This window comes from Lipotes vexillifer, unplaced genomic scaffold (genome assembly GCF_000442215.2).
Source record: "Lipotes vexillifer unplaced genomic scaffold, Lipotes_vexillifer_v1.1 scaffold217, whole genome shotgun sequence".
Classification (NCBI taxonomy): Eukaryota; Metazoa; Chordata; class Mammalia; order Artiodactyla; family Lipotidae; genus Lipotes; species Lipotes vexillifer.
In genome coordinates, this window is record NW_006788200.1 from 7169689 (window position 1) to 7193300 (window position 23612).

The window sequence follows — 23612 nt, forward strand, 5'->3', positions numbered from 1 at the left end:
TGTGTTGTGTCTTTGTTTCTGTGTGAGGGCTTTCTCTAGTTGTGACAAGTGGGGGCCACTCTTCATTGCAGTGCGCGGGCCTCTCCTGTTGCGGAGCACAGGCTCCAAATGCGCAGGCTCAATAGTTGTGGCTCACGGGCCTAGTTGCTCCGCGGCATGTGGGATCCTCCCAGATCAGGGCTCGAACCCGTGTCCCCTGCATTAGCAGGCAGATTCTCAACCACTGCGCCACCAGGGAAGCCCTATTGGTTCTTAATACAAGTGATATCTAGAGCTCTTTAGTAGTAACAGGCAAGAAAAAGGAAAGTAATGGGAAATAAAATAATTGCTGAGGACAAAAAAATTGTGGTAAATCATAAATGACAGACAGCATTTTGTTTCTGTCTCTACAAAAAAGCAGCCTTAGGAGCTGGGATGTTGAACACTGAAATCTTTTTCTTTTTAGGATGACTTGAAAGTAGGGCATCCTTGGCCCTCCTGAAGAGAGGAAATTAGTGGCAGATGGACAGTCTGTGTATGGAGTTATCAGGTAAATGTCCTTATTCATTCCAACATTGACTATGTGCCAGGCCTGTTTGTTTGTTGGAGCCCATCAGGAAACAATTGGGAGGCAGAATCAACTGTATTTGCCCCTAACAAATCCTACTCAGGGAAAGGCTGAGTAGGATTTTAGTGATTATGGTCTGAAGACATGTGGGATCTTTGAGATTATCTGTGTCATTCCATCTGAGGAAACTGGGGCGATTGTAAATTCCATGAGGGAAAGGTTAGTGTATCTTACTTTGTTCACAGCTAGATCCCAAGCACAGTGCCCAGCACATGGCAAGAACTCTCTCAATGTTGGATAAAATGACTGAAGCCATGGGAAAGGGTTTCCTGTTTCCAATTTTTTAAAGGATTTGACAGCAGGGTCTGCAATCAGTGCTCCCAGGCCTCTTGTTTTGCAGTCAATGTTCGATTCATGGGGATACCTATATCCATGTCTTCTACCTGGGGTACTTGGGTATCTGAAACAAATAAGGAAACTGTTTCAGGAATCATCCAGCAGTTGTCAGCTGTCCAGGCTAGTCTGATGCCTCGGATGGTGTTACACTGTTGGAAGAGCAAGTGCTGCCTTTATTGAGGTCTGGCTCTAGTACTGTTTTGGCGCTGTGGCTGAGTACCTTTGGGCAACGTTTTGCACCTCTGAGAGTGAAGTAACTCCTCCTGTGGAGTTGGTCCTAGTCTGGGTGCAAACAGTTTTTTTCTGTTAGGAAAGGACCCTGCCTTAAGGATAGCCTGTCATTCCTTTCCTCTTTGAATCCTAGATGCCTTTACCTGAGTGAGAAACCTTCCTCCACTGGGACCTCAGATGTCTGACAGCCCTTTGTAACACCAAGATAAGTAATGTATGCAGTGCTTTTGTCATGTAGTTTCTAGTTAAAACTCACTTCAGCTCAGACGGGTGGCATGAAATAATAGAAAATATATATATACATACATTTTTTTATGCACACACACACATTGATATATATATATATCTGCCCCTGGTTTTTGGTACAGCTCCTAAAACCCTTGTGATTTCCTAAGTGATCAGAGCACTAGGAGCATCTTTTTTTTTTTTTTTTTTTTTTTTTTTGCAGTAGATGGGCCTCTCACTGTTGTGGCCTTTCCTGCTGCGGAGCACAGGCTCCGGACGCGCAGGCTCAGCGGCCATGACTCACGGGCCCAGCCGCTCCGCGGCATGTGGGATCTTTCCAGACCGGGGCACGAACCCACGTCCCCTGCATCGGCAGGCAGACTCCCAACCACTGCACCACCAGGGAAGCCCCTGCATCTTTTGTTCTAATATTTGGTCTTTGAATATGGCTCCTGACAATGAGCTCCTAAATCGCTTGGAACTTCCTGGGTGATGTATGTCTTTTGTTCTGGTGGGGCTGGTCACCAGAAAGACCAGGCAATGATTAGAGCTTAGAATTCTCTGTCTCTCTCTCTGTCTCTGTCTCTCTCTCTCTCTGTCTCTGTCTCTCTCTCTCTCTCTCTCTGTCTCTCTCTCTCTCTCTCTCTCTCTCTCACACACACACACACACTCATTCTCCACAGTGGGGAGAGGGGTTGGAGATGGAATTAATGATCATGATGAAATCTCCATAAAAATTCCAACAGTATGGGGTTCAGAGAACTTAACAGGTTGGTGAAAAACACGTTGAGCTGCTGGGAGAGTGACGTCCCTTCCCACATACCTTGTCCTACGCATCTCTTCCACCTGGATGTTCGTTTGTATCCTTTATCGTATCCTTTTATAATAAACAGGTAAACAGTAAGCTGTTTTCCTGAGCCCTTTGAGCCACTCTAGCAAAAATTAGTCAAACCCACGGAGGAGGCTGTGGCATCTCTGACTTATAGCCTTTCTGTCAGAAGTACAGGTTAACAACCTGGACTTGTGTCTGGCATCTGAAGTGGAGAAGGGGCAGTCTTGTGGGACTGTGCCCTTGGCCTCTGGGATCTGAAGTTATCTCTAGGTGTAGATATTGTCAGAATTGAGTTAAATTGCAGGACACCCAGCTGGTGACAAGATTTTCTTGGTGTGGGAAAAACATCCACACATCTGGTGTCAGAAGTACTGAGAGTGTGATCAGAGTGTTGAGACTAAAGGAAAAACAGGAGTGAGGTTTTCTTTATAGGTGGGAATACTTAAAATTCTAAAACAATTATGGCAGGACTTCCCTAGTGTCGCAGTGGACAAGAATCTGCCTGTCAATGCAGGGACACGGGTTCGAACCCTGGTCTGGGAAGATCCCACGTGCTGTGGAGCAACTAAGCCTGTGCGCCACAACTAATGAGCCTGCTCTCTAGAGCCCGCGAGCCACAACTATTGAGCCCCACGTGCCACAACTACTGAAGCCCTCGCGCCTAGAACCCATGCTCCACAACAAGAGAAGGCACGGCAATGAGAAGCCTGTGCCCCGCAACGAAAAGTAGCCCCTGCTCACCACAACTAGAGAAAGCCCATACGCAGCAACAAAGACCCAACACGGCCAAAAAAAATAAATTTATTTAAAAGAAAATTATGGCGAGAACTAGAATTTTAGAGAATGATTACTCTAAAGTCCAAGGCTTGGGACTTCCCTGGCGGTCCAGTGGTTAGGGCTTCGGGCTTCCACTGCAAGGGCCATGGGTTTAATCCCTGGTCAGGGAACTAAGATCTTACAAGCCGTGCAGTGCAGCAAAAAAAAAAAGAAGTCCAAGACTTAAACTAAGCCCTCATATTCTAGAACTCTGCTGTACACTACATGTGGATTTAAATTGACAAATAAAATCCATTTCTCCATATCAGTATTTAGTGACTACCTACTGGCCAGTTTAGAAGACATTTCCACCAATGCAGGAAGTTTACAGTTGTGTTCTAGAGCAGGAGTTGGCAAACTTGCTGTAAAGGGCCTGATAATATCTTAGGTTTGTGCACCATATAGTATCTGTTACAACTACTCAACTCTGTAATTGCAGTGTGCAAGCAGCCATAGATAATATGTTAACAAATGAGCATTACTGTGTTTCAATAAAACTTTATTTAGGGGGCTTCCCTTGTGGCACAGTGGTTAAGAATCCACCTGCCAATGCAGGAAACAGGTTCGAGCCCTGGTCCGTGAAGATCCCACATACCGTGGAGCAATTAAGCCCGCGTGCCTAGAGCCTGTGCTCCGCAACAAGAGAAGCCACTGCAGTGAGAAGCCCGCGCACCACAATGATGAGTAGCCCCTGCTCGCTGCAGCTAGAGAAAGCCCGCGTGCAGCAACGAAGACCCAACACAGCCAAAAATAACAAATAAATAAAATAAATTTATTTTTTTAAAAATTTATTTTTAAAAATAAATTTAAATTATTTTAAAAAATAAATGTGTCGAAAAAAGTGTCGAAAGAAAAAATTCCCCTCAACCATGCTAAGCTTGAGAGCCTTTCAAAAACAGATGGCAGGCCAGAATTACCAACCTCTGTTTTAGGGAATGAAATTCAGGCCTTGGGAGTTTACAGCTCATTTGTGACAGATTTAGGGCCAGTACCAACATGTGTCCCTGAAAAATTATGTTATCAATACCTTTGCCTTAGAGCAAGCTTTTACCATATGGTATTAAACTCCTTTTAGACGACTGAGGTGACTTTAGTAAATTATCCAGTAGTAGGATAGTCCTTATTTCTTGTGTTTGGTGTTGTATATACTTTTTAAATGGGTAACTTATAATTGTTTTCTCTTTTAATGTACACCTAAAGAAGAGGCCCTAAGAAAGAATAGCAATCTGGTTTCCAGCAGAAGCTGATCACAGACTCAACCCTAGGGAGTGAAATAGAAATGGTCCCAAAGGAAAGAGGAAAATTTTATATATCATGAATAGCCAGAGTTTAAAATCTGGGATCTCAAGTTCCTCTGAGCATACAGATTGCTTTCCTGAGCATGGTAAAGCTACCCAGGTGCAGGGAGGGGCCCCTATGTTGCTACTTGAAAAGGGAAAATTCATTTGGTGTTTGTGCCTGTATTCAATACCCCAGGAGGTTTCAGTGGCTTAATCATGGACATTAAAATAATTTAATGGGATTTCCTACTTGATAAGTTAATTGGTCACTTACTATACTACCTGTCGGCTTGATTTCTTTTTTTTAGGATTTCCTATTGAGTCTAAGATGAAGTTACACATTTCAGAGTAGCTTTTTATCCATTCCTTCTCTTTTGTCATCACCCTTTTCCCATAATGCAATGAAAACTGAAATTGGACTGGCAGATATTGGTCTGTAAATATCCAAGCTGTCACCTCCTGCCATAGATAGCAGTTAGTAAACACAAGTGCCCCTTTTCATTGGTCTGCTCAAGTTTCAGGTCCTGTACTATATTGAGGGAAAAATAAAGCAGGATGAGTAGAGGCCCCAAGTATTGAGTGCTATCCCTGGCGCCTGTCAATTTATTTGCCTTCTTTCGGGGTTGAAAGAAACTTGTCAATGAACATTTACATTGAAATTTTGTATTATATCTCAAATTTTAATCAGGAAAACAAAAACCCCAGAGGAATAAATTCTGCAGGCCCCAAAGGGACCTAAAAAGGTGGCTCAGTGCCTAGGAATTCACACAAAGGAAAACAACCTGGTAAGAGCAACTAATTAAGAACCTAAAACAATGACAGTGGCTCTTGTGAGTCTTGTTGCTTAATTAGGGCTTTTCGAACAGCTCCAGTTAATGGACCTGTCAATATTCTCTTGGAAAACAACTTCACTGAATTAGCAAATCAGCTGTAATACTTAAAATGTCTGCTTAGCAACACCTTTCTCTTTACTGTTATTTAGGAACACTTTTAATGACCCAACATGCTAGGTCATATATTTGTCAATTTAGGATCCTAAAGCCTGGTTCAAAGGAGCCCCTGTTACTTTAGCTCTCCCTAATCTCCATTATAAGCCCTTTGGGGTGTGAGAACATTTTATACTGCTTTTTAAGGGTGACTTAACTGTTACCTGGGAAAGGGGTGATAAAATGGACCTTGAAATTTATTTCATTTTAGAATAGTTGTAGATTTACAGAAAAGTTGTGAAGATGGTACAAAGAATTCACATGTAGCCTGCACCCAGTTTCTCCTAATGTTAACATATTAGTATATACATATGTCACAATTAATAGGCTAATATTGGTACATTATTATTGACTAAAGTTCATGCTTTATTCACATTTCCTTAGTTTTCACCTAATGTCCTTTGTTCCAGGATCCCATTGACGATATTACATTTAGTCATCATATCTCCTTAGGCTTCTCTTGGCTGTGACAGCTTCTTAGACTTTCCTTGTTTTTGATGACCTCAAGTTTTGAGTAAGGCATTTTGTAGAGTTTCTCTGAGTTTTTCTCATAATTAGGATTTCAAAATCTTAAGTGATTTTGAAAGGAAGACCACAGTACCATTCTCCCATATCAAGGGTACATACTATCAATATGACTTATTACTACTGATGTTAACCTTGATCATGTGGCTGAGGTCATATTTTCAGGTATTTCCACTGTAAAGTTACCCCCTCTCCCCAATGCTGTACTCCTTGGAATGAAGTCACTGTGTGCAGCCCACACTTAAGAAGAGTAGAGTTGTGGTACTCTTTCTTTATAAATATATATATATATTTATTGGAGTATAGTTGATTTACAATGTTGTGTTTCTGCTGTACAGCAAAGTGAATCAGTTATACATATACATATGTCCACTCTTTTAGATTCTATACCGTATAGGTCACTACAGAGTATTAAGTAGAGTTCCTTGTGCTATACAGTAGGTTCTTAGTTATCTATTTTATATATAGTAGTATGGAGTTGTGGTATTCTTAAGGGTGAAATGTTTACATCAGTTAATTGAAATTCTATAGAAAGTAATTGGTCTCTTCCCTCATTTATTAAATTTATTTCTACGACTGTGGACTCATGGATATTCATTTTATGCTTTGGGAAATAATCCAGTAATAAACTTAATTTTGTTCAAAGTGTTGGCATCTTTGGCCACTGGGAGCTCTTACAGTTGACTCCTGTGTCCCTTCAATATGCCCCCATCATTGTGCTGTTGTTTTTATTTATTTTTTATTTTTTTATTTTGTGCGGTACGCGGGCCTCTCACTGCTGTGGCCTCTCCTGTTGCAGAGCACAGGCTCCGGACGCGCAGGCTCAGCGGCCATGGCTCACGGGCCCAGCCGCTCTGCGGCATGTGGGATCTTCCCAGACGGGGGCACAAATCCGTGTCCCCTGCATCGGCAGGCAGACTCTCAACCACTGCGCCACCAGGGAAGCCCTGTGCTGTTGTTTTTAAACACTTCTCACTTTATGGCATCATAAGATGCTCCAGGTTCATCTTATATCTTTCCTGTCCCAGGGTTAGCCATTTATCTAAGGAGTCATGGTTCCTTTATTGGAGAATGGTATTAAGGAACCAAGATCTGGGCGCTAGATTTGCTCTAGATACTGAGGTGTTATTGCTTCTAGGTCTTGTCAGCTACATAGTGCTTCTGTGAACATTGGGGTTCTTGTATCTTCATTTTATTTATTTATCGATTGATTGATTGATTGATTGGGTCTTTGTTGCTGCACACAGGCTTTCTCTAGTTGCTGCGAGTGGGGGCTACTCTTCGTTGTGGTGTGCGGGCTTCTCATTGCAGTGGCTTCTCGTTGCAGAACGCGGGCTCTAGGTGCGCGGGCTTCAGTAGTTGTGGTGTGCAGGCTCAGTAGTTGTGGCACGTGGGCTCTAGAGCACAGGCTTAGTAGTTGTGGGGCACGGGCTTAGTTGCTCTGTGGCATGTGGGATCTTCCCAGACCAGGGATCCAACCCATGTCCCCTGCATTGACAGGTGGACTCTTAACCACTGTGCCACAAGGGAAGTCCCGCTTGTATCTTTTCAAATTAGAGTTTTCTCCAGATATATCCCCAGGATTCCTGGATCATATGGCAACTCTAGTTTTTTAAGGAACCTCCATACTGTTCTCCGTAGTGGCTGCACTAATTTACATTCCCACCAACAGTGTAGGAGGGTTCCCTTTTCTCCACACACTCTCCAGCATTTGTTATTTGTAGACTTTTTAATGATGGCCCTTCTGACTGGTGGGAAGTGATACCTCATTGTAGTTTTGATTTGCATTTCTCTGATAATTAGTGATGTCAAGCATCTTCATGTGCTTATTGACCATCTGTATGTCTTTAGAGAAATGTCTTATCTAGGTCTTCTACCCAGTTTTTGATTGGGTTGTTTGGTTTTTTGATACTGAGTTGTACAAGCTGTATATTTTAGAAATTAAGCCCTTGCCCGTAGCATCATTTGCAAATATTTTTTCCTATTCTGTAGGTTGCCTTTTCGTTTTGTTTATGGTTTTCTTTGTTGTGCAAAAGCTTAAAAGTTTGATTAGGTCCCATTTTAAATTTTTGCTTTTATTTCTGTTGCCTTGGGAGACTGACCTAAGAAAACACTGCTATGATTTATGAACATTCCATTTTTAGTACTCAGCGTGGCTTAGTCTACGGTCTTTGTTTATTCTTTTTCATTTAGAATACTGGTTGAGGCTGTTGTCTTTTATAGTAGATGCTGGATTCCCCAAATGACTGATTTTTTTTTACCCTATGAGCTCACAGAAGAGGATGGGAATTTTGTATCAGCTGGTGGTAGAAGGGAGGAGCCAAGCCCAGGCCCTAGTGTACTAATGAATTGAAGGAAAGTAGAGATGTCCTCAAGGCACAGAGCCTGTGAGTTAGAATCTGGACTTCACCAGAATGGCAGATGGTAGAACTTCCTCTTCTTCCCCTCAGTTGTAATTCTCTAGAGGAGAACTCCAGGAGCTAATGGTTACAGTATGTTGGCCACCCCAGGAAAGTTCTTTGCCAGCCTATGGCACAACCCCTACTCCCATGGCACTCTACCCTTTTCTACACTGGGCTTCCATTTCTTGCCCCTGTATAGTAGGGCCCAATCATGATCCAGGGGACTTTCATATTTAGTTTCTCACATCCCTAACCTCCCTCTTATTTGTGTGTATAATATCTCCCGGGCTGAGTTAGAGGAAGTTGAGTAAATAACCTGTGCTATTTACTCATCTTGTCAGAAGACTAGTCATTTAACTCATACCCTTTTTATGGCTTTACAGCTTTTATGAACTGAACTCTGCTAGACATTGGGGATACATGATGAACAAGACACAGTCTAGCCCTCTCATGTTTACCACCCTCAGATTTCATTCTGGACATGCTGGTTTCTTTCAGTCCTTTTGCATCTAGGTCTCTGCACATGCTGTTTCCCTTTCCCATTCCATCTTCCTTTTCCACTTTGTCTACTTTGAGATCTCAGCCCAGGCAGCACTTCAGCAGAGAAGCCACCCTCTCTGACTGAGCACTCATTTTAAATGTGTCATTGTACCATGTTTTACTGCGGAGCTAGATAGCCCCATGCCGTGTAACAGTCCTTTGGAAGATATTATTCACCAGTTTTTACAGGTTTACCTCACTCCCATATAGCCAAGCAGCCTCAATTCTACTAACAGCTGACTAAAGAGCCTCAACTGGTAAATATTAGTATCAGTGTGTCATTAGGTACCCAATATAGAGTAAGGCCATAGGCATATCCTACTTTTTAACAATACCCCAGTAAGTAAGGATCATAACAGTGCTGGTTTGGTTTTGTTTAATTTTGAAAAGAAAAATCATGGAAACAAAGATGTTGGGTTTCCAAATCATTTGCTGGTGGACTCTGAAGATACAACAGTGCCTAACTATTTGAAACTAAATTCAGCTTCAAAGTGTTATATGAAAATAACGGAATTGCAGAGGATTTGTTGTTCAAATTTGAGACGTCTTTTAACTAAAACGTGTGGCCTTTTAAACTTTTTTTTGATAATCTGTAAGTGTCTTTATGTTGAAGAAAATTTTTGAAACATCTTTCTAAATTATAACTTGTAGAACCTCTCTTACTAGCAGTCATTGCACTGACAAGTAGGTGCCAGGATAAAACTTATAACCAGATTTAAATGGATAATTTTAACATGTTTACTCTGGAGCTCTATTAAAGTGAATAATCTTTGATTCTATGGTTTTGTCATTTTAGAATATTTATGTAAATACACTTCAGGACATAGAATACGGAGAATATTTACTGCATGTTGGCCATGGGCCAAAACTGCTAAATTCATTCTATACATCTCTTAATCCTCTCAACAGCCCTACAAGGTGCATGCTGTTATTTGCCCAAGGTCACACAGCTGGTCCAGGAACTATGGTGGTGGTCACTGAATCTGACTTCAAAGCTAGTGATTGGTTTGGGGCTTTCATGTATAGTTCCCTTCCAACTAATTCTCATAAATAGCTTCAATCATCAACCTCATTCAGCCTAACAGAGACTCCTGGGTGCTATGAGAGGAAGTATGAAGTACATGGAGACTCCTTTTGTTTTGTTTTATTTTATTTAATTTATTTATTTATTGGCCACACTGCGTGGCATGTGGGGTCTTAGTTCCCCGACCAGGGATCGAACCTGTGCCCCCTGCATTAGAAGCTCAGAGTCTTAACCACTGGACTGCCAGGGAAGTCCCTAATGGAGACTCCTTTTAAAAGCAAGGGTAAAGGCTATGTCTGTATATGTTCTATGTATGTTAACAGCAAAAGGAAGCTTCCTCAAGCTACAGCAATAGTGGCCAAGATGCCGATGGCCTGAAACAAGGTATGTGGCATTTGTTATGTGTGAGAGACTAGAAGCAAGAAGAGAAGCATTTCAGTAGTCCCTGAAAGATGTCACACATCCCCACCCCTAGCTTTGCTCTTTGGTAGGATTTACCATATTTTATTAAAATTCTCCAGTGCCTGTGCTACTAAACTATGGGCTCAGTGAGAGGGTCAGAATAAGAATTTCAAGACATTTAAAAATTCCTCAAGAATTTATGTTTTTAGAGGATGGGAGTTGGATTCTCTTTTCTGTTTCACATATATAGTGGAATATAACTGCTAAATTAGGGACATAAAGACCTTAATAAATAAACCATTATATAAAAATATAACATTATTTCTAGATTATTTTAAGAATACATCAAAAATATTTGCAATTAATTGATCTCAATAAAAGTTACATATTATCCCAACATGCTAAAATGGCATTTACTAAAATTGCTGAGTCAGGATTCCAAGCCTGGTAAAATGTATCTTATTCTAAAAGCCTGTGTGATGCTTAATAGGGGAACCCTAGAACTGTTCCAATTAAAACAGAAAGCTTTGTTCAAGGGTACTATCAAAGGCAAAGAGGTATGAGAAGAAAATGTATAAATGGGGGAAAAGGTAAAAATCAGTTGTAGATAATAAGTTTTCTTAAATGCTGTGTCAACTGAAAATAGTCCATTGAAGTAGCAAGTAATCAGTTTGAAGATAAACTGGAAGGAAGACAAAGCTAGGAATCAAGAAGACATGGAGGGGCTTCCCTGGTGGTGCAGTGGTTGAGTCCACCTGCCGATGCAGGGGACACGGGTTTGTGCCCCGGTCTGGGAAGATCCCACATGCTGTGGAGAGGCTGGGCCCGTGAGCCATGGCCACTGAGCCTGTGCTCCACAACAGGAGAGGCCACGACAGTGAGAGGCCCACGTACTGCAAGAAAAAAAAAGAAGAAGACATGTATAAGTTATATATGAAGAAAATAGTAAAATGACAAAAATGAGACCTTAAATGGAAGTCATACCATGTCCAATAAATCTCAACATAATAATTCTAAAGAAAAGTATAAGTTTATGAAAATCTCATTAAAAATAACAGGATAATTTTTGGAAGTAGACAAGTTAATTCTAACATTCATATGGGAAAATCATAATATTAAGAATTATTACAAATAATATAATATTAGAACCAGAGTCATAAAGGAAAACTAGCTCTACCAGATGTTAAAATAATAAGACAGGGTGGGGACTTCTTTGGCCGTCCAAGGGTTTGATCCCTGGTCGGGGAACTAAGATCCTGCATGCTGCATGGTGCAGCCAAAAAAAAAAGGTGGTACTGGCACCTGAGTAGACTACTCTATGAATGGAACAATTAAGGGAATACAAAAATAGATCCTGAAACAAATTAAAAAGTTCAAGAAGAAAACAAGGTATCTATAATTGTGTAGTAGCTTTGCCTTCTAAGTGAAAAAAACAAAATGAATACTTAAAAAGACTGGATGATGTCTAGATTTTTTAAAATGTTGTATGGAAAAACAAACAACCAATAAAATGTTTGCCAAGAGTTAATTTTTCTTTAATACAGTCCCTATAAACTAAGAGGTAAAAGCTCAACAACCCAATAGGTAATGGCAAAAGATATAAATAGTTAAGTGATACTTAACCCTAGTTAATGCAAGTAAAATCCATAGCTTAAATTCCATTTTCCAGCAATCAGATTTACAAATAGAATTTGATAAGTTATCAAAGGAATAATTAGTTCCAATTAAAATTCCAATATTTATGTTTATTAGAACATAGTTATGCTTATTTATTGACCAATCATGGCTGCTTTTGCACAAGTGCAGAGTACTTCTGACAGACTATGGGCCTTGAAGCCTAAAATGCCATTTGACACTACAGAAATTTTGCCTGACCACTGCTCTAGAACAGCACTAAATAATTAAAAGTTCTGCAATGAAAAATTTTCTCCAAACTGTCCACTAGTTAACTATAGATAGTAAGATTGAGAAAGTGAGTGTAGATTATGGCTGTTGTACAGGGACAGCATAGGTTTAGAAAATGAGGGGTTTATTTTAAACTGCACATAGACTTTGACATGTATAGGGTAATATGTACATAAACTTTTGATTTTTGGCCACACCATGTGGTGTGCAGGATCTTAGTTCCCCCACCAGGGATCGAACCCATGCTCACTGCAGTGGAAGTGCTGCGTCCTAACCACTGGGCCTCCAGGGAGTTCCTGTACCTAAACTTTTTAATACTAATGCTTTGAATAGCAGAAAATAGGAAAACAAGAACAGTGAAAATAAGACTTTGGTGTGTCACCACATTATAAACCACCTTAAAACTTAGTAGTTCAGGGGCTTCCCTGGTGGTGCAGTGGTTAAGTGTCCACCTGCCTATGCAGGGGACACGGGTTCAATCCCTGGTCCGGGAAGATAGATCACACCACAACTAGGGAAAGCCTGCCCACAGCAACGAAGACCCAATGCAGCCAAAAATTTTTTTGAAAAAAGAAAAAAAATTACTAAAATAAACCGTTAGTAGTTCAAACAAGTATTAAAATTCTGTGGGTTAATTGGGCTCTGCTGGGTGGTTGTGTTGTTGCACATGGATTTGGCTGGGGTACTGCCATCTGGAGGCTTCACTTTGGCTGGCAGATGGCACTGGCTGTCACTTGGGAGCTCAGCTGGGGCTGTTGACTGAAGCACCTCGATTCTTTTGATGTGGTCTCAGCGTGGCACTTGACTTCCAAGTGGATGAAAGTAGATCTTAAAATCAGTTCTGTGTTCTATTGTTAAAAGCCAATTACAGGGCCCTTACAGAGGGCAGGTAAGGGAAATAGATGCTACTGTTTCATAAGTGCGGAAAAGGATTATTTGTGGCAATCTTTAATTCAGAAGCGTATATGTGTGTGTGTGTATAAATGTTTATGTTTATAGGAAATCCTTAAAATACACAAATGGTTGATAGTGGTTGCCTTTATGTAAAGGAGTAGTGGTTGGGAAAACTCTTTGTTGTGTGCTTTGAATTTTACTATATGTATTCCTTATTCAAAAAAATTTTTTTAATTTATTCATTTATTTTTGCCCTCGCTGCTACGTGGCTTGTGGGATCTCCCTGACCAGGGATCGAACCCAGGACCCCTGCAGTGGAAGTGTGGAGTCCTAACCACTGGACCAGCAAGGAATTCCCCCAAAACCCTTTTTTAAGCCCACTTCCCCTCCCTTGCCACTGCTAAAAAAGAGCCACTGGTTAACAGTTTTCTGTTTTTAAATAGCATAAAGTATTGAAATGGCCTGGTTCCAGGGCATTAAATCTATTTAAGAAGTAGATGGTGGACTGCCGGGAGATTCTGAAACCACAGCTTTGCTGAAGGCAATCCAATATAATGCTTTAAAGCTCTGGGTTTGGATTTATTTAGAACGGAGTTCAAATCCTGGCTACATGACTTTAGGCAAGCTTTCTTAATCTCTTATGTAAAACAAGAGTAATGGTACTTTACTCTCAGAATTATAATGCATTATCAGCTACTTAGTGGTGTCAAAATATATTTCCTCAATCAATATGACTCTTCTGCTCAAAACTTTTAAAGGTATTCATTATTAGCTCAAATGTAGACTGTATCCTGGTGTTTAAAGCCTTATTCCAAACTTGTCACTTAGACCTTTCAAAGTCTCAGCAGAAATACTTGCTTCGTAGCCTCTTTATCATCCTTGGTGTACCACACCCACTGCCAAGAAACCCAAATGTGAATAGAGCTCTTGATCCATCTCTTCTCATAGCCAGGCCCACCTTGAGGCCAGACTCCTTGTCCATCATTATATACCCACCCTTATACACTGTCTTTGATGAAATTGGCATTTGATGACAAATCTTGTATCAGTTTGGTTTCCAATGTGTCTTTTTGCACTAAGCAGATCCTCAATAAATAATTACTCAATTGACAAAGTCTGCCTTTCCTTTGTACGACCACCAGATTGCATTAACAGCCTATACAAAAGCATGATTAAGTGCATATCTGAACTAAGCATGCATTCATGTTTCTGTCTCCAGAGAAGCAGAGCCTCTTTTTCATCTAAGATCTGGGGAGAACATAAAGTGAAGTCTTATCCAAAGTCAGTTGGAATCAAAGACTCAGAGTAGAAAGCAGATCTGGTTTCAAGTGAAGGAGGACCCAAGATTCACTGAACATTTAGGATACCCCCAAATTTCATTCCAAAGTTAACTGTTTAGTGGGCTTAAGCCTTACTTATTCAAGGGAACCCCAGTTCTTGATTTATTCTACCAAATGCCCTCTCAAAGCCTGTAGAAAATCATGCAACATAATGGAGATGTGGGATTACAGTTTCACTCTTCACAACGGCTATTTAAAAATATTCCTTCATGGGCTTCCCTGGTGGCGCAGTGGTTGAGAGTCCGCCTGCCGATGCAGGGGACGCGGGTTCATGCCCCTGTCCGGGAAGATCCCACGTGCCGCGGAGCGGCTGGGCCCATGAGCCATGGCCGCTGAGCCCGCGCGTCCAGAGCCTGTGCCCCGCAATGGGAGAGGCCACAACAGTGAGAGGCCCAGGTACCGCAAGAAAAAAAAAATTCCTTCATGCAACTCTAGCCCTTTCCACAGATGGCTTAGTCACAGAACATTGAAGTCACCTGACTATAATTCCTAATGAAAACTCTGCACCATCCTCTCCATACCGCCTGTTACAGTAAAGACATGTCTCCTTTCTTCAGATCCCATCCTTTGAGTAGTGTCCAATATGAATTATCCCTTCTTGTCCTGTTTTTTTTTTAACCAGTGCTTTCCTAAGATAACTCTTCTGCAAACATTTTAATTGTGCCCCAAATTCTCCCATAGTAAAACAAAAATCTTCCCCAACCCTGCTTTCTCCTCTCTTCATAGCCACTTTTTCTGCATTTGGTAGTTTCCCTCTTACAGCTTTCCATACACTCAGCACCTCCCCTCTGACTTCCTCTCCCACTTTACTGGAAGTCCACACTGCTACATCTTTTGTAGATGTTTTTAGTCCTAGTCTTGACCTCTTGATAGCATTTGACCCTGTTGATCAGTTTTGCCTTTAAGTACTTTGGCTGGGCTGTCAAAGCAGTACAATTTCTCTGCCTCCCCCGTCTCTGCTTTTTTCCCCTACCTCTACTCACTTGGTCTCTTTTGCCATTCAGCTCTACCTGATTGTAAGATTTGCTTTTTGTCCCAAACGATCTCTTCAACATTCTACAGGTCTCTGCTCTTCTCCATCTTTTCCCCCTCCACTATCTTCACAGTAGACCCAGAATGACTTTTCAAAGACACGAATCGGAGTTAGCATGCTCTAGATTTTAAAATTTTCAGGGCTATTAATCTGACTTGTATTCACTGATTTACCTCAGGTGTCAGTTGACTGCCTGTCCCTCTGCATTTAAACTTGAAACCCCAGGGGCCCTTTCCTCCGGCCTTATCTATACAATTTCTCAGGATTTCCACATGTGCTATATACTCCTTTGCTCATGGGGTACTTGAAGAATGTTCTACGTTCCAATTCACCACATGGCTGCGGCGGTCTTTTCAATAGCTGTCTTTCTCCTCAATGACCCTCTGCATGAAATACCTGAAATCAAAAACCACTCAAAATGGTATCTGTCCCCACTTCGTGGCCCTAACTACGACCCCTCAGCAAATTATCAGATAATACCAGAGAGGATAGAAATTGGGTCTAGGCCAGGGATTCCTGCGACTCGCTTCTAACGCATACTCTTTTTAAGTTTTACACCCAGCAATATGGGGGGAGTCGAGAAAAATCCTTTGTGGGGAATGGGACTCGAACTCGTAAGCTACGGCTCTCCATTTCCCGCCATAAGCGGGCTACAGGACTGGAGAACAACGACCGCCGCTGAGGGCGCGAGCGACGTGCGCGCGCTGAGTAGGGGGAGGGGCAGAAAGAGAACGAGGTGGGTGGGGGCGAGCTCTCGCGAGAGTGGGTTTGTTCTTGGGCTGCAGCCGCTGCTGCCACCTCTTACAGCGCCGTTGCTGCGGGGGATTGTGGGAGTCTCAGCGTCCCGCTCGGTTGGAGAGAGGTGCCTCTCTTCCCTCTCCCTCTCCTTAAGGTAGGCGAGAAGCGGGTAAGAATCGGGGTGGGATGGCCGGGGGCTCTCTGCGTCCGCCGGGAGGAGGCAGCGACGGCGACAGGGGCCGCGGGGAGCCGGCGGCGCGCCTTTCTTGCTCGCTCCCGCTCGCCAGCTCTGCCTCCCTCCGCGCTGCGTATGTGAGCCGCCTGATCGGCGGCCGCCATGTTAGGAGCGCAGTGGCGGCGCAACCAGCCTTCTCGGGCGGCGGAGGTGAGCGGCCCTGGAGGGAGACACGCGGCCAGGCAAGGGCCCAGGGTGCGGCGGGAGAGTCGGGGGCGCAGAGGGCAGCCGATCGGCCGAGCTTCCTGCGTCCTGGGCTTGCTGTGGGCGGGGGCGGGACGACGAGCCCGTTACACGCGGACTGCAGCGCTGAGGGGAAGGGAGGAGTGCTCGAGGCCTGAGGGACCGACTAATCATAGGGGGCCTGCCGTTTGGGGAGGATAGTTAAGATAGGGCCAGCCCCAGATATGTTTGCTTTTTTTTCCCTTTTGCGCCTGAAAATGTGCCCCAAAATGGAGGATTTCGTAGACTCTGAAAAGCCTAGCCGTTTCAGCGGCGTTTTTTTTCCTGGTGTCGCGGCCTTCGCTCCTTTCCTCGCCCATCGTTTCATAGCGCCCCCTAAGACTCCCGTCCCCTGCCCACACACAGGCGCGCGCGATTTTAGCCGGACCTCAGAAACAATTCCCCCCACCCGCCATCGCGTAAAAATGGCCGAAAAATGAAACGTTAATGCTTGTTTATCGTATTGCGTCGTGGATAAAGCCTTCTTCAGTACGCTGCGAGGCAGGAGATTTGTTGTTTAGAGAGTCACCTCACATTCCTTTTCCTCTTTATTAAAATACTATCAGTCTAGGGTTCTTTAGAGAGGATGGCGTGGTGTGGGGACCTTCCGGTTTCCAAACAAAGGGTTTAGAGTACACCCTGGTGTAGTCCCGGCATCGTTGTTCTTTTCGTTGCCGGCGCTGTGCCACGTTCTGTGTTCTACAGGGGCTTTTCCCATTTACGGCGGAGCAATATCTCCTAGGTGTTTATCCTGCTCTGTGGCCCCATTCTGTGGCATAGGCTTATTGGATCAGTTACAGTTTTCCAGCCAGATATTTCTAGAACAGTTATGGCGATTCCGAAATTCTAGTCTTTGAAGCGCGCTGGAATAGTGTGCGAGTCGTAGTCATGAGATTTTGCATTGATGCTGCGTTCTGCGTGTTGAACAGAGCTTGGTTTAATATTTTTAGATAGTCGACAAAACAGTTTTCTCCCAGGTAAATTTAAACAGCTGTACTCTGCGGGAAAAAATATTTTAGGCAATTTTCATGTTCAAAATAAAATTTCCTTTTAAAAAGCTAAATGGTTCAGTCACCTACGGAGTCTCTCGACATAATTGTTTCACGTTAGTATTGTGGACATCAAGAAGGGGAGGACAGATTTTTGTTGCAAAAAACGCTGTGTGACTTTTACACTGAACTGAACTTAAAATTAAACACGATTGAAGTACTACATGAAGGTTCTTCTGGTTGGTCATGTAAATAAGACTTGGAAAAGAGATCGTTAGCCAGAAGCTTTGTGTTGAAAGTGCCTTAAATTGGCATTTCTTCCTTTTCACGTTATATGTTGATAACGTTAGCGTATGCTTTACCCAGAAAGGAAGTTTTCACATTATCATCTTTACACATCTCTAAAGCTTTGTGTAAGTGGAGTTGCTTTTACGTAGCATTTTGAGCTAATTAATTCAGAAGGATTTAACCACCCTTGACCTTAAAACATTGTGTATGTTAAAGGAGTCTTTAAACATACTAATTCTACTAATGCTTTTAGGGACGTGTAATCGCCAAATATTATTACAAGTCAATTATATTTAAACAAACTTTAACAACTGAAGAATGCAAAGAAAATCTTACATAATTTAAGAAATAACAGGTAGTTCAAATTCCTAATTTTATAGAAGAGAGAATTAAACCCCAAGGAAGTTGTTATGTAGTTAACCAATGGCAGTGATGCCAGTGTGTCCTAGAACGCTTGCATTTTGATTGGATACTTGATTCAGGCTCTGCATGTTTTAATAAATAGTCTTAAAAATGGAAGAACTATACTTACAGGAAGTTATCCTGTAAATAAGGGAATCATGTGTCAAAGATTGGTGTACATAAATGTTAATGTTGGTTATTAAGCGTATTAAAAATCCAGAAGATAAAACATTTGGAGATCTACTAATTGTAGTGTGGCCATCAAGTGGTAATCTATACAGCTATTTAGAAATGTTTTAAGAGGAGAGTAGTGATGGGAAAATTATAGTGGAATATAGTACTCATTGGGAAGAAAGTGTAATAAAACTCCACTAATACCAAATTTGATGATTTTTTTGTTGTTTCAAGGAACATGCAAATAAGCATAAAAATAGAGATATACCCAAAATTTTGGCTCTGGATGTTGGCATTGTGGGTCATTTGTATTTCCTTCTTTTTTTTTCTGAAATATCCACAAGACGTTATACTTACTTTTGTAATGAGGAAAAATGAAACATTTTTTGTAAATGCTAGAACTGCTGAAAAGACCAGAATCTCATGTTTTGTTTTCTTAGGATCTCATGTATTTTTGAGGGGAATTGAGATAGAAATGAGCCAGCTTCTTGAAATCAAGTGCAGAGTGTTCAGAAGTGACAGAAAGAAACGCTTGTGTAAGATACCCTTGTTATTATGTGTGTACAGAGAAATCTGAAGGCATTCTTATGTAAAATTATTATTAAGACTAATAATTAGATTATGATATGAACTGCAGCCATTAGCTGTTTTTAAATGATCAAAACTAGAGAATTGGGTAATGGTCTGTTAGGTGGTGTTCTTAGCAGATTTTCTAATTAAAAGTCTGTGCTTTGTTTTTATATATCTCTCTTAGTTAGATTGTATTAAAATTGTACCATACTATGACAACAGGTTCTAAGTATACTTGACTGACTTAAAGTTTGGGATGGACAATACTAAATTCATTGTGGGTGAGGTGGAAGGGTTGTAGACAGTGTAGTTTTGCAATTTTTTATGTATGTGGTTATTCCAGGGTTAATTGACACTATCCAGGAAATTGCTTTAATTTAAAATTCCTAGGTATGTAGTGGACCTTCTCATTGGACCATTAGGATCAAGGGTTGTGACATGCTTGTTAAAAGGTTTATAGGTAGAAAAGCTGTTTAGTGGATAAAGGTAGAGTAGAGAGAAGCCAGTGGATTGAGAGGACTTTGGATAGGTAGCCTTTAAAGTACTTTAGCTTTTGACATCGCAGATGATATTGACTGTAAGCTTAAATATAAACTGTAATACAGTAGAATTTATATGATAAATGCTGTGTTATCTTTCCTCACCTGAATATAATTTATTACTGTGGCAGGTCTGAATAGATGCAGTACCTTTGATGTGTTGCAGCCTCCATGTGATTTTCCAGTTGTAGGTCAAGCCCTAATGTCTGTATAAAAAAGGCTCAGGAGTCGCTGAAATTATAATTTACATGAAGTAGCAATGAAAGCTTACGTACAATTCTTTTTAATTAAAAAATTTTTTAACTTAAAATCTTTTAACTTAAAATTTTTAATTATTAAAGATTTTAAAACTATTCCAAAGATTAAGGCTAACTGATATAAAATACTTGGGTTTTTTCTGGAAACTTTTTTAAATAGCAAATCTCTGCCTGCCTTTTGTAGAGTACCAATAGCCTGTGGTTGTTGGTACCTGTCAGAACATGTTAGTAGGAAAACAGAGGGTTCCCATGGTGGTGGGGTGGGATGATAGGTCTTCCCAGCTCTTGATGTTGGATATTAGACTGGATAAGAAGAGCTGAGAGGGGGGAAACGCCTATAGTTGTCACAGTTAGCAATAAATGCAAATATGGAAAGTAATCTGTTGATACTAGAGTCTCAGTAGGATCTTTGATTTGTAGTATCATAGATTGTTAATGAAATAGACAACTTTCTGGTCTTTAAAGGTGATGTGTATGGTGTTTGTTTTTTTTTCTCTGTGGGAATTTCTAGGATATTAAGCGTCTCCCTTTGGTATAGTCACTGAAAAAAGAGCTTATACCATATGTGAAAGTTTAAAGTCAAGTATTTGAACACCTGAATCACACAGTAGATGGGAAAGGAACAGTAATAGCAAAGAAATACAAACCTTTGTACTTAAAATATTCTTGGGACTTCCCTGGCGGTCCAGTGGTTAAGACTTCGCCTTCCAATGCAGGGGGTGCGGCTTCAATCCCTGGTGGGGGAGCTAAGATCCCACATGCCCCCCCAGGGGCCAAAAAAACAAAACATAAGACAGAAGCAGTATCGTAACAAATTCAATAAAGACTTTTAAAATAGTTCACATCAAAAAGTAAAAAAAAATTCTCTAGCTGTGAAAAGATGTGGAACAACAGAACAATTTTAATGCTTAGCTATGTTTCCTTGTGTGGGCTATGATATTCTGGGAAAGCAGAATGGACGAGGGAACTTTACACTTAAGCATCAGGAAACCTAGAAATATTCATAACAGCGTTCTTGTTAATGACAGGAAATTGGAAACAGTCTAAATGTTCATCATCTGCAAAACAGATAAGTGTATGTGCCCTAATGGTATCTATATTGCAGTGAAAATGTAGATGTAATTCATGTGTAAATCAGTTTTAAAAAGTAAGCAATACATACATTTTAAGCCAATTTGTATAAAATTCAGAAATGCTAGATTAACACTGTTTAAAAAGATATATGTCTTTTAAGTGGTAAGGCTTAAAAACAAGAGACTGCAGAAGGGGAGGAGGAATCACTGGAAATTGGTAGGTAGAAGGTATCTAAGGTTTCGTTAACGTTTCTAAACTTTGGTGTTTATATACACAGGTTTGTATAATGTATGATATAAAGGGGGTGGTGCTGAGCCTTAAGAGAATTACTAGTATTAAATGGAGAACGGAGAGACACATTCCAGCTAATAATTGTATTTGAGTGTGGACTTCATGTGGTAAGTAGTAGGGAGGTGTGTGTGTGTGTGTGTGTGTGTTTATTTATTTATTGGCTGCGTTGGGTCTTCGTTGCTGTGTGCGGGCTTTCGGGGGCTACTCTTTGTTGCAGTGCGTGGGCTTCTCTCGCGCAGGCTCAGTAGTTGTCGCCTGCGGGCTTAGTTGCTCCGCGGCGCGAGTAGTATGTTTTTGAAGAGAGTAAAATGAGTGATATTTTAGGAGGCTTATATTGAAACCTGTGAACATGGATCCAATATACGGATGCCATCTGGAAGGCAAGAGGACAGAGTATCTCCAGTAAGGTTATGGCAGAGGAGATAGAGAGTTATGGACTGCATTTCTGAAGAATGAGAAGGTAATTTAAAGGTAGATTGGAAATAGAGAATGAAGAAGGAAGAGGTTTAATTTGTTTACTTTCACTAGAATCCACTTCTCTTCTTCAGTCTTATTTGTCTAGGTTACTGCCAGTCTTTAAATCTGGTCTTTTAAAGCAGACTTCTGGTTCAGAAACAAAGTTCAGATTTGAAATCTGACTTTAAATAGAAAGGGATGAGACATGATAGTATAGTTGATATATGAAATAGTGCAGTGAAAGTGGAAGGTGTTTATGTCTCTGAGCCAGTCCTTTTACTTCTCATTTCTCATTGGTTGTGAGGATCAGATTGCATAAAGTAAATGATCACTATGGTGCTTACCATGTACCAAGTCTTATGAAATGGGTGTTATTTTTATTCCCATTTTACATACAAGGGAACAAACGCAGAGATGTTAAGTAATTTGCCCAAGGTCACATAGCTATTTTGTAGTAGAACTGGGATTCAATTCCAGGCATTTGGGCTCTAAAAATCTCAGTTTATATCAAATCAGAGAGTTGTACAAATGTTTGTGGAAAGCAGGAGCAGTAGATCATAAAGTTGTGAGTGGAGGGGGAAAATTTTAAGAGTGCAGAATGGTGTCTTGAGAAAAACCACAAATTTTGCTTTTAAGTAGAGAGGAGAGTTAGCCAAGTTAGTGTCTTAGGTCAAGAGTCAAAATTGCCAGTTAAATGGAATAATTTTATTTCCTGTAGTATGAATTTACTTAATCAGTTTTCTCTATTGCTTAATCTGAAAATATTTAATGTCTAGTTGATAAAGTCACTAGGAAAAACATTTAAACATAGGAAGAAGAAAAATGTTCCAAGTCTGAATAAAAGGAATCCTTTCTGTGGATTACCATGAAGATTTCTGTTTTAGCAGATGAAGGTACTGTGTTTGCCTAAGGATCAAGAAGTTGAATCCAGGTCTGTGATTGGATTAACCCAACAGTATTAAAGCATTTAAAAATAATAGTTGTATTTCAGCCTTCCTGGGCACGGCACTTTATATGGTTTTATCTTTATTGTGTGATGAGGCACATACTGCTTTGTACAAAACTGAAATTAATAGAGCTGAATAAGCAACAAGGATATACGGTATAGCACAAGGAATAATAGCTGTTATCTTGTAATAACTTATAGTGGAGTATAATATGCAAAAATACTGAATCACTATGCTGTACACCTGAAACTAATATAGTATTGTAAATCAACTATACTTCAATTAAAAAAAGAATCTGGGACAGTATTTCCTAGGGGGTTTACTATTTAAATTAATTAGTAGTTTGTTTTTTATAAACATATTGGGAAAACATATAGTGACACAAGCAAATGTGAAAGTGAAAATTTACTTAACACTCTAAAATGGAAACTATGTTGATAAGTTATTTATAAAGCCATTGTAAATTTAATAAATGAGAAACTTTAAGGAGTAATTAAACCTAACCCTGTATTTTAATTGGAAATGAGTCAGTTGCTTGCTTTAAAAGTTCTGACCAGAGTAGTCAATGCTTTAAATTACTAATAGTGAACTGTCCCTGCCATCTGTTGGTGAAATGGTTAGGACATTTTTACTGTATTGGTGTTGTTGGTTGCTACGTGTATTTGGCATATTTTCGCATGAATAAGTTAAATCACAAGGGTGTTTGACCTTGATAGAAGGTGGAAAATCTGAAAATTACTTACACCCTTTTGTGTTTTTAATTCAGATGGGGAAAATACTGTAAGAAACTATTGTTTTTTGGCTGTTGTGTTTTAAATTTTTATGTGAGATTAAAGGGTTATTATAAGTGGATATTTCTTTCCTGAACATCTCTACAAGCCTTTATGATTATACCATCTTAAAATTAGTTGTTTTTGGGCTTCCCTGGTGGCGCAGTGGTTGCGAGTCCGCCTGCCAATGCAGGGCCCGTGAGCCATGGCCGCTGAGCCTGCGCGTCCGGAGCCTGTGCTCCTCAGCGGGAGAGGCCACAACAGTGAAGCCTGTGGACCGCA

General features: G+C 40.8%; 1 protein-coding gene across 2 annotated transcripts in view; it reads left to right on the plus strand.

Annotated features, from left to right (window-relative positions):
* The first annotated feature begins 445 nt into the window (after positions 1–445).
* MATR3 (matrin 3) overlaps positions 446–23612 on the plus strand; it is a 45744-nt gene continuing 22577 nt past the window's right edge. Inside the window, exons 1-2 of one of the 2 annotated variants that reach the window (XM_007461434.1) lie at positions 446–529; positions 1308–1388. Coding sequence is in view for 1 of the 2 variants with exons in the window: in XM_007461433.1 (XP_007461495.1) it covers positions 16454–16501 (48 nt within the window). In the remaining variant the exon portion in view is untranslated. Of the gene's footprint in view, positions 530–1307; positions 1389–16217; positions 16502–23612 lie in introns of those variants that run through there. The other variant, XM_007461433.1, reaches the window with a different exon arrangement.